Source organism: Balaenoptera acutorostrata, chromosome 2 (genome assembly GCF_949987535.1).
Source record: "Balaenoptera acutorostrata chromosome 2, mBalAcu1.1, whole genome shotgun sequence".
Lineage (NCBI taxonomy): Eukaryota > Metazoa > Chordata > Mammalia > Artiodactyla > Balaenopteridae > Balaenoptera > Balaenoptera acutorostrata.
The window spans coordinates 157455637-157467539 of record NC_080065.1 but is presented as its reverse complement, the minus strand read 5'-3'; the positions used below and the strand labels follow the sequence as shown (position 1 = coordinate 157467539).

Here is an 11903-nt window from a genome sequence, read left to right as displayed (position 1 = left end):
TCTTTTGGACCTTTTTAAACAGTCAAATAATTAATGAGATGTTCTTCTTTTACCTAGGTAAATGAATACTTTGGAGGTGATAAGGGTGACTGCCTTTCTGAAAATAGATTTTATTTCTTGCTACTTTCTGTGAGGACCAGAAATGGTGTTGCATGTTTTTCTTCCCCTACATTTTGAATCCTTGCTCATTGTAGACAGTTTGGAAAATATGGAAAAGGAGTAAGCAGAAACAAAATTACAGTTTTGGCCTTTACAATTAACAGGAAGATTGTTATAACTATAGATAATATTATTAGTAGATATTTATTATACTTCTGTACTTAAGTAGTGTGTCAGGAGTTATTCTAAATGCTAAGAATACAGAATGAATAAAACAGTCAAACACCTCTGTCCTGTGGAGGTTAAATTTGACTAAAGGAGCCCATATTAAGTGCCAGGATTATCTTTTTAAATTTTCTGTCAGGGAGGCCCTGTTTTCACTTCAGTTTTATGGATCAGGAAACAGGCATAGAGAGGTCTGATGACATGCAGCAGCATCTGACTCTGCTGGAAGTTTCAGTGACTAGTTTCTCTTTCTTTAAACTAGAGCATATATATCTGGGGTCTTGATGTAGATCTTTTACTTTTTTAAGTTTCATTTTGAAAAAAATCACTGTTCATTGTTATTGAAAAGAGATGTGTCTTTAAGGAAGATTTAGATGGGCTATATAAGGAAAAAGAAAATAAAAACTACAGAGATAGTATTGTTAGCATTTTAACACTTTTTCTAGTTGCTTTTCTAAATAAATAAATAGATTGATAGATAAAATTTTATTTGTAAAGATGGGGTCATACAGACATATTTTGACTTGCTTTTTTTTCCATTTAATATAGTTTAGACCATTTTTCATGTCACTATTCTTTTTAGATAGTATTTCACCAGTTTTAGACAGGTGACTGCAGCCTTCACAGCTTTTGATATGTGCATAACATTTGTTCTTTTGTTCTACTTCACATATTTTTAAAATCTGCTTTCTTTGAAAAATCAGAAAAGGGAACTATGCATCACTGCAACTTATGCATCACTGTAAGTTGCCATGAAATAATGGCAACATACTGAGATAGGTTACTGTAAAAATAAATACCGTTAAAAACAAAACCTATAATGAAATTCTAGCCAGATACTGTTTGTTACAGTAAACTGAACAGGAGACCAGCTCTTTTTGTTAAGAACAGACAATTAGAGGTATTAGAGAGATATGAAAATATCGTTTGATATAATTAGGAGAACTGAAAGAAAACTGAAAAGGTGGTAAGTTTTGCAGTATGGGATTCATTGTACTCTAATACCTTAACCAGGGGTTTTCAGTGTTTTTACAGTAAGAAATAAAATTTACATCTAGACCTTATATACATGAGCATATGTGTTTATGTGTGTGTAATATATGTGTGTGTATATGTATATATATGTATTTATATATGTATGTTATGTATATGTATTATGCTTCAATAGAGAAGTTTTTTGAAAGAACTTAAATTTTCTCCTGTTGTATCATATATTTAAATGATGTCCAAACCCTCTTGTTAGACATTTACATTGTTTTCTATTTTTCTATGTTATAAATTGTTGTAGCTACAATTTTGTGTAGATCTACAATTCCTTAGGATAAATTTCTGTAAGTTAAATTATGTCCAGTGTTATGTAGTGATTTTTGAAGTTATATGTTGATAAATACTCTCTGAAAGGTAACGATTTATAATCCTACCAAAGAGCCCAGTTCCTATAAAGTATATAAAAATAAAGTTACTAATTTGATAGGTGAAAAATTACATCTTTCTTTGTTATGTACGTGTTCATTTTTGACAGCCATTTAAATTTCTTGTTTTGCAATATTGGTAGTTACTCTTTGCTTATTTGCCTATTAAAGTATTAATTTTGGTTTCCTAACTAATTTATAAGAGATCTTTATATGGTAAGTTATTTACCATATGCCAAAATATTTCCCCCAATGTATTTGTCTTTAAAATTTGATTATGAACATTCCTGAGCTAAAAAAATTTTTTAGTCAAATCTAAATTTTATTTCTGTTTGGTAATTGCTTTTAGTCATTTTATGGTTTTAGAGTTTTTCACACTTGATTCTTTTTATCCATAGTATATATTGGTATGTGACATGAGGTAGCATTTAACTTTTATTTTTAATACTTCCTTAAATGATCCCTTTCTCCCCTATTTGAAGTTCTAACTTCATCATACACAAATTATAAGTGTAAATGAATCTGTTTCTTGACTTCCTGTTTTGTTTCATTGGTCTTGCTTTGTTAGTACCACACTAATTATTATAGCTTTTAAGAAAAATTTTAATATCTAATAACATAAGCATTCCCCTCTTTTTTTTTTTTTTTTTTAAGATTTATTTATTTATTGATTGATTGCTATGTTGGGTCTTCGTTTCTGTGCGAGGGCTTTCTCTAGTTGCGGCAAGCGGGGGCCACTCTTCATCGCGGTGCGCGGGCCTCTCACTATCGCGGCCTCTCTTGTTGAGGAGCACAGGCTCCAGACGCGCAGGCTCAGTAGTTGTGGCTCATGGGCCCAGTTGCTCCGCGGCATGTGGGATCTTCCCAGACCAGGGCTCGAACCCGTGTCCCCTGCATTAGCAGGCAGATTCTCAACCACTGCGCCACCAGGGAAGCCCGCATTCCCCTCTTTTAAAAAAATAATTGGTGTTGAGGAAAGGAAGAAAAACTCTCTGATATTTATTCTTCCAGATACCTTAGTATAATCTTGTCATGTAATGTTAATAGCAGCCAAATACTTGTTAAAAATTTGAGTGGAAGTACAGGTTAGGTAAGTTGGAAGGAAACTTACTACATTGGAAATAGCATGTAGCAGTGATTTCAGTCAAACTCCCAATGGATTTAAAATTTTTTATTACTTTTTAGTTTTATTATATTGTAGAAAGAAAACAGCTAGTTTGTTTCTACATTTTAGTGTTTGTGTGGAGGAGGAGAAGGTTTCTGATTAAGTTGTGCTTACTGGTGGCCGGAGTCATTGTATTAAAAAGTCATGTATGCATAGATGTATTTATTCATGGCTTTCTTCCTTCTGAGTTGCAAGAGTGGTAGGAGAGGTAGGGGCTGCTTTTTTGGACAAGCTTGTCTCTTCTTTTTCCAAATGAATGCTTCTGGCTTTCCATTGATCTCATTTCCCAACAATGTGTTGGTAAGATTTAGGTTTAAGGGGGAAGAATTGTAGGCTAGATTAGGGGCCAAGATGGCATTAACAATAACAACTCAAAGGTGTTTGGTTTGCCTGTGCCAGTCATTGTTCCGTGTATTTACCTTTGGAATTTATGCAAGTAATAATTGGCAAACTAAATCTAGACTTTTCTGCTTGGCCTGCTCTCAAATGTATATAATCTCTTCCTGCTTTCTAACTGTATTTGAGATTTCTTCTGTGGCCTAGGATTCTCTATCAGTTTTTTGTTCCGTTCCATGGAAAATCAAGTGTTGTTTGTTGGTTGGTCTGCTTGATCTGTCGAAGATGAAAAGGTGCTTAAAAAATTTAAAAAATATTTCTAACTGTTTTGTACTTTGTGGAATTTTATTCAGTATATAAAAGCACACATTATCCTCTTTACAGATTTTTGCTTTTTAGAGAGTTTTAAAGCTCTTTATGTTATTCAGTGGTTTGACTTGAATATTGCTCTCCTTGCAATAATGACTTTTGCTTTCCTTTTAATTTGAATTTTCCTGTTATGTTTTTGCTTATTGCTTTTAGCCTTTCTGTGTGTTTTTTGTTATGCTTACCCTTGTGGGCAGGGGAATGCCTGGATTCAATTTCGCTTTTTATTTTAAAAGTGCTGGTTACAGCCCATTAAATTGATTTCATAGGCTACAACCAGCAGTTGGAAAACACCTGAGCTGTATTTTTCTGTATAGAAAGTACATCGATTTCTGAGTAGAACAGACCTAGATCTGAGCCAGTTACTTACTTCTGTGGTCCTCAATTTCTTCTGTAAAATTGGAATGTCTACCTACATATTTTTTCTGAAGATTAAAAGACAATGTGTGCCTACTGTATAGCACAGGGAACTCTATTCAATATCCTGTGATAAATCATAATGGAAAAGAATATGAAAAAGAATGCATATATATGTATAACTGAATCACTTTGCTGTACAGCAGAAATTAACACAACATTGTAAATCAGCTATACTTCAATAAAATAAATTTTTTTAAATGTTAAGAAAAAGACAATGTGAAATAAGCCTAGTACAGAGACTAAAGTTATCTAATAACATTTTGCACAATGTATCTGTTATCCTTAATTTCTTAAATCCAAACATTTAAAAACACAAGAGAAAATGGCAAAATGCCCGCATGTTTTCTAGATCCTTTGTAAGGTTTTTGTTTTTGTTTTTGCTTCCTCTAAGGAGTAAAGATGTTTTTGATAAGAAAACCTTACATTGTATAAGCATTTCTCATCATGAAAGCCAAAATGCAGAATTTGTAGGATTTTTAAAGTAGGAAATTGATTCCTCTTACATAACTCTTAAAGTAGGGAATTTTCCAAGTGAAATATATTCTGTGTTAGTTGGTGGCACCTACTGGCAAAGATATATCACTGCTTAGAGCCTGCTGTGCTTTTACACAGACTAACCCTATATAGCAGACTGGGAAAGATGATGGGAAATAGGAGAGGAATATATTGTGTTTACCAAAGTGGGCATTTCCTTGGCCCTCCCTGCCCACCCCCCCCCCCCCCAAAGTATTTGTCCGGTGAATTGGGAGGAGGAAGGAATCATGCCATTCTATTGCCCTAGTCCTGTGTTTGCCAGTATGTGCTGAGCTCTTATTAAGAGAGTGTGAAAGGGGGGTGGCCATATCCGGCAAACTTGGGAAAGCTAGGTTAAACTAATCTAGCCTGATTTTTAAATTATGAGATGTTACAGAGCCTTTAGTATCTTAATGAAGTGTATCGTAACCTCTGGGAGCGGAGTGGGGGGAACACTCATGCAGTGCACCACATTTGTCAAACTCAATTAGACCTCAGAACCCTTTTTTCTCTGAACATCTCTTGTGTTACCTGGAATACTCTTTGGAAGTTATCCTCTGATCAGTGTAGCTTGAGAGCATCATTTTCCCTTCGGCATCTTCTCCTGAAGGCTTTATAAGAGAAGGAACAAGCATTAGATTCTCATGGTATTTGGTAGTTCTGAAATACCACATATTGGGATGGAGTCTGTCATGACGGTATCAGTGCAATTTCCTTAGGATGGTGGTACTACATGGACCACATCATTTTGCCATAGCAGTGATTTTAAAGCAGAGACATACATAGAAATTACCTGGAGAACTTTAAAGCAAAGCAAAACACGTATACCTAGGCTCCATCCACCCTGGCCACCTATTTGGTCAAAGACATGCTTTGCTGTTTTATTACATTTGGGACACCTTTGAGATCTAATGAAAGCTCTGGATCTTCTTTCTGGAGGACTGTATACACACTAACTTTTATATACGACTTCATGATATTTATCACCCTCATCCACACCCCCAAGCCCATGGATCTCTAGTAAAGAACTCCTTATATCAAGTTTTCCTGGATAGGCATTGAATGGCAAGCAGGATTTACCCCAGAATTTAGATATCTATGTACTCTATGAATTACTTGACCATGGTGTGATCAGTCTGTATTTGAAGAAATCACATACTGTCACAGGGGTTAAAGGAAAAGAAGCCTGAAGAGAAAGAAAGAAAGGCCAGGTGTGAGATGGCAGTGATTTTTAGTTTATTTTCCTAAGGAAGCGAGTTTAGGAGCTCACACCCGTAGAGCAGTGGCTCTCAAGTGGAGGGGGCAGTTTTGTTGCCCTGCACCCCCAATCCCCACCCCTGACATTTGGCAATCTGGAGACATTTTTGGTTATCACAGTTAGGGCAGGGGAAGGGGTTGCTACTGGCAACTAGCAGGGAAAAGCCAGGGATGCTGCCTGACATCCTACATTGTACAGGACAGCCACCCCCCCACACCACGGAATTAATCTGGCCCCAAATGTCACTAGTACTAAGGTTGATCTGCCCTAGAGTCTAGCTGCTGCTTCCTAGATTGTATCTTCCATTGGTAGTAGGAAGGTCTACGTTTTTTGTTTGTTTGCATGTGATGCTTCTTGGTAGGTGTAGGAGGAAAGAGATGATGATGAGAAGAGTAGGAAGTGATTAAGCCAGGTTGGTATTTCAAAGAACTTTCCTTTCCCAGAAGTGTTGGAGACTTAGAAGAGGATTTCAGCTCTCAGATTGGCTTACCTCATGGTTTCATCTGAGAGCTTGGATGTAGGAAACCACCTTCCTTTTCTCCTGGAAGGAAGGCTCATTGTTTTTCTTACCTCACCCTTGAACTTGTGACCTTTTGTCTATTAAACCTTTAAGGAATAAAAGTCAAAATGATTATTTATTTATTTATTTTTGGCTGCGCTGGGTCTCCATTGCCGTGTGCAGGCTTTTCTCTAGTTGGGGCGAGCGGGGGCTACTCTTCATTGTGATGCACGGGCTTCTCATTGCGGTGGCTTCTTTTGTTGTGGAGCATGGGCTCTAGGTGCACAGGCCTTAGTAGTTGTGGACTCTGGGCTTCAGTAGTTGTGGCTCACGGGCTCTAGAGCGCAGGCTCAGTAGTTGTGGTGCACGGGCTTAGTTGTACCACGGCATGTGGGATCTTCCCGGAGCAGGGCTTGAACCCGTGTCCCCTGCATTGGCAGGTGGGTTCTCAAGCACTGTGCCACCCGGGAAGCCCCGTCAAAGTGACTAAAAAGTAAAACCTGTGGCTCTTAGAATTTTCGATGCTTGCCACCCATTCTTATCCCCACATAAGATATTGAGGAATAGGAGAGGTGTATATTGTGTTTACCAAAAGTGGGCATTTCCTTTGTCTCCCAGCAGTATCCATGTAGTGAAGTGGGAGGAGGAAGGAATTGTGCCATGCTACTGCCCTAGTCCACTGTTTGCCAGTGTGCTGAGCTCTTATTGAGAGAGTGTAAAAGGGGGGTGGCCATATCCAACAAATTAGGGATAGCTGTGTTAAACTAATCTAACCTGATTTTTTAAATTATGAGATGTCAGAGCCTTTAGTATCTTAACGAAGTGCATTGTGGGGGGGGGGTGTGTGTAGGAAAGGAAGAAGGGTGGCAGGGGAGAGCACACACGTGAGCATGCAGCATTTGTCAAACTTAACTAGACCCCAGGACCCTTTTTCCTCTGAGCATCTCTTGTGTCACCTGGATTACTCTTTGGAAATGATCCTCTGATCAGTGTAGCTCGAGGGCAGTGTTTTCCCTTTGGCATCTTTTCCTGAAGGCTTTGTAAGAGAAATTGAAAAAAATATGTATTCCAGCCCCCACAGGGCTCTATTAAATACAGTTTTACTAAATTGTATGTCTTTATCCACTTTCATCAAGCCTTAAGAGAGTAGTTGCTATTTTTATCAGAGGGGTTGTTTCCTTCTCAGCTATGTAAATAAACACCATTTCTCTGTTTTGGAATGACTGAAAGGAAGAATTAAATTTTCTTACTGGAAAGACGGTTGTTTCTTGTGTAGTTTGCAGGAACTTCTGACGTTTTTTTGTTTCCTCCCTGAGTGAGGAAAGTATTGAGGTAGCTTACGTCAGAATAGCTCTGGTGTATTCAGACTCCTGTGTTTTAAAAGTTTGGAGTTCAAAACCCTGTGCACATATACCTCCTTCACACATTTCCTGGGCTGCCTGGAGACGAGGGAGCAGGAACTTACTTCCCATCTCTCTTCCATTTGGCACGCTCACCTCTCTGTGTTCCCAGCCATTCTTTCTTCTTGCCACTCTCTCAGAACCCAGGACATTGTGATGTTGCAAGGATGCCTTTGTAACTACCAGTCAGATCCAGGTGATATACTGAGTCACTGTTCCCACTTTGTTCATTCCCCTAAGGAAACCTGCCAGCTTTATTAATCCCTAAGCCCTTCAAGATAGCAGTAAAAGGAAAATTTGAGGGAGGAATACTACTTGTGTTTCCCTATTCTTCATCCCCCCTTTCCCATTCAGGATCATTTATTGCTGCCACCACTTTAGACCTGCTTTGGACACTTGGACACACTTCCTTCCTCTCTAGCTCATGGTTGACTTTAACATAGGGAGCCCTGCCCTCCTGTCCCCCTTCCCCATTGCAGACCTCGGTGTTATGCGGCTTATAAGGTTTTATCAAGGAAGCCAGTGGGTTTTCCCTATTAGGCAACCATCTGGAGTCTTTCTGTCAAAGTCTGAGGTTAGAAAAGCATGAGAAGATAACACTTGGGGGAAAGTACTATCTTCAAAGCAGGGCATAAACGGAGTTTTTGAATACCCACTATACACCAAGCACCGTGCTGGTAGTCTCAATCCCCACAACTTTGTGTGGTTTGTGTTTGTCCATGGGTAGAACAACTTGCTCAGGATCGATCGATCTCTCTCTCTCTCTCTCTCTCTCTCTCTCTCTCTCTCTCTCTCTCTCTCTCACACACACACACACACACACACACACACAGAGTAAGTGACCAAATCTGGATTCCTACTTCTCTCTTTGGTTTCAAAGCCTTTGGCTTTTCTACTATATCATTCTACATCTCTTTCTTTTTTTTTAAATTTATTTTATTTTATTCATTTATTTAAATGTTGGCTGCCTTGGGTCTTTGCTGCTGTACGCGGGTTTTTTCTCTAGTTGCTGAGAGCAGGGGTTACTCTTCGTGGTGGTGTGCAGGCTTTCTCATTGCGGTGGCTTCTCTTGTTGTGGAGCGCAGGCTCTAGGTGCGCGGGCTTCAGTAGTTGTGGCTTGCGGGCTCTAGAGCTCAGGCTCAGTAGTTGCGGCGCACGGGCTTAGTTGCTCCGCGGCATGTGGGATCTTCCCGGACCAGGGCTCGAACCTGTGTCCCCTGCATTGGCAGGCAGATTCTTAACCACTGTGCCACTAGGGAAGCCCTCATTCTACATATCTGATCAGAGCCTGCTGTGAGACCTGCAGAGCACTAGTGTCCAGTGGTGATTCTTCTGCCATCACCTACGTTGGGTATTTTCAAATGGAGTGTTTGGAAATACTGTATATGCCCAAACATTTAACAACTTGAAGAACATAAAGGAAAAACAGGGAAAATTTGAGAGGTAGGCTTATTCCCTATAGGCAGTAAACAAGCTCTTGTAAACACTGATGACTTAAATAGATCTATAGGATCTTTTTGACTAATACTATGGGACAAATGTTATAGTTTAAATTTTGTACCCCAATCTTGGAATTTTAGGTTTGGGAAGGAATCTTAGCGAGACTGCTATCCATAAATGAGTTGTTATTCCTTTCAGAACACAACTCTCCCACTTCCCCTTCTCATTAAGTTTCCATTTAGCTATTAGGTAGGAGCTTCAAAAGGGAAAATCCAATCATGTATAATCTCCAGTTAATGGGCATCTATTGAGCGACTAGGTCACCAGAAAGAATACACAGTGCCTCTTTGTGCAGTAAACACAAAAATCAAAAGCTAATGCATTCCCAAGGCAAGCCAGATTGTTGCTGGCTAACGGCATCCTCCTCTTAAGGGAAAAGATTGGGGCACCCACCATGCTTGCTAGGGGAGATTGCAAAGCCATTCCAGAGAAACAAGGCCATCAAGGGAGGAAAAAGAAAGGCAGGGGGGCTTCCAGGGCTTTGTCACTTCTAATTGCTGATGGCTGGGGTGGGCTACTGAATAGCAGACATTCTAGTAAATGTTTTGTGCAATCATCAGGAACTTAGTGGGTCTCTGGGGCTTCTTTCTTCAGGTTAAAAGAATAACAGGGATGATTGAGGTAGAGCTTCAGCCCCACTCCCATAATTTAGCCTGTTTTCTAAGTACACCCAACCTTCATAAAGACTTTATGCTTACTTTTGTCCAACCACTAACTAATGATTGATGAAAGATGAAAACACCCCTGTTGACCCAAAATGGCATGTGTTAGCCACAAGCCAAACAGCTCTTGGGTTGGTGTTGGTACACTCCAGTTTGGGTTTTCAAAACTATATTTTGGTGTAGTTATTTAGGATTTGCAAAACTCGGCATAATTCAAATAACCTGTTTTTCCCCCCTTAGAACACTTCAGTTATGGAGGATCAAAATGAAGATGAGTCCCCAAAGAAAAATACTCTTTGGCAGGTAGGAATGACGGCGCACAGATAAGATAGCAATTGACTTACTGTAGATAAGATGCTCCCTCAGCTCCTGTCCTCAGTGAAACTAAGAGCCAAGTACTTTTGTTTTCTTTTGTGCAATTCTGCTAGTTTCAGGATCCACCCTGGGACTTCCCTGGCGGTCCAGTGGTTAAGACTTCACCTTCCAATGCAGGGGGTGGGGGTTCGATCCCTAGTCGGGGAACTAAGAGCCCACATGCCTCAGGGCCAAAAAACCAAGACATAAAACAGAAGCAATATTGTAACTAATTCAATGAAGACTTTTAAAATGGTCCACATTAAAAAAAAAAAAAAAAAAAAAAAGAGTTCACCCTAATTTATCGTCTTTTCCTTAGGGAAGTGTCATTATGAATAGTAAAGAATTTAGGAATTCTCACCAAGATTCTGAAGTTGGCTGCAGCCCAGAATATCCCGTCTCTGGGGCCACTGTCTAAGCCAAAGATGGACAGTGGTGGTGTCCTTTGCCACCAGAATGGCACCATGCCGCATACCAGTGTATGCACTGACCTTTTCGCCCAGCCGTCACCCTTCTCTCCTGTTTCCTATTTGTTTGCCTTTTCCTTTTAAATTCAGTTTCCTTCTCTCCTAGCTCTATTTTAGTTTTCCAGTTTTCCTTCCAATCCCCCAGTTTTTTTGTAAGGCGCGGGATGGAGAGCATATAAAGTTTCATGATTTCGTGTGTTCATCAACCATTATGGTACACATAATTTTTCCCTTCATGAAGATACAATTAAAGGCAAAACAAATCTAAATCTGAAGAGAATAATGATAAAAAAAAATTCTCTGGGTTCATTTGATTTGAAGCAAAGGCGTTAGCAAGAATAAAGTGTCCCCAACAAATTTACGATGAAAAGAAACAAAGCAGTGCAATTCCAGGAAGATCTTTCTGGGCCAAGCAGGTGGTTAGAAATAGAAATGGAAAATGTGCTGTAGAATTGGGCACATACTGTTATTTTAGGGGGAACTTTGTGCAGACTGACTTCTGTTCCCTCCACGTCTGGTATTTGCAACAGGATTCTCTTAATTTACTACTGATTTTCAGTTCACAGTGGTTCTTAACACTTTAGCTTTCAGGTTTTTTTTTTTTTTTTTCATCTGTCTTTCAGTCAACTAGTTAATGGTATACCGATGCTCTAAGGAGGCTAGATGGTTAGGAACCCTTCTGTAAATGAAATAATAACCCTTTTGTTTATCAAGTGAGATAATGGGTGTGAAAGTATTTTATAAATAGTAAAGCACTACACAAATTCAAGTTGTTACCATAATTTAACTTGTTACGAAAGCAATTATTTTGGCAAGTTATTATGAAAAAAATGTAGAAAGAAAAGGGGAAGGAAAAAATATGTAGCTTTCTCTCTCAAGATTAGGCACTTTTAACATTTTCATTTATATTCTTTACTTTTTCTTGGCGTGTTCCCCTTCACACAAATTATTGTGATCATATGCTATATAAAATTCTTTTGTTCCTAATACTATTTCATAAACATGTTCTCTTGTTATTAAAATCTTACTTTATAAACCTAATTCTAATGGCTGCATTGTAGTACTTTGTGTAGATGTATTATAATTCACTTTAACCAGTTGCCTGTAACTGGGTAGTTTTTTCTGAATTTTATTATAACATTATGGTGAACATCCTTATGCTTAGAAGTAGCAAAGGTGCTCCTTATGCTAGCTGATATTCACCACAGCAAAGAATTTTTACTTCAT

At 38.8% G+C, this 11903-nt stretch overlaps 1 protein-coding gene across 8 annotated transcripts in view; it reads left to right on the top strand.

Moving 5' to 3' along the window:
* Positions 1-11903, top strand: part of FBXW11 (F-box and WD repeat domain containing 11) — a 131412-nt gene that overhangs the window by 75851 nt on the left and 43658 nt on the right. For 6 of the 8 annotated variants that reach the window (XM_057540283.1, XM_007171360.3, XM_007171365.3 and 3 more), the window contains one exon: positions 10096-10158. The exons of the other annotated variants lie outside the window; for them this stretch is intronic. In XM_057540283.1, the coding sequence (XP_057396266.1) occupies positions 10096-10158 (63 nt within the window). The remainder of the gene's footprint in view (positions 1-10095; positions 10159-11903) is intronic. 8 annotated transcript variants of the gene reach the window in all.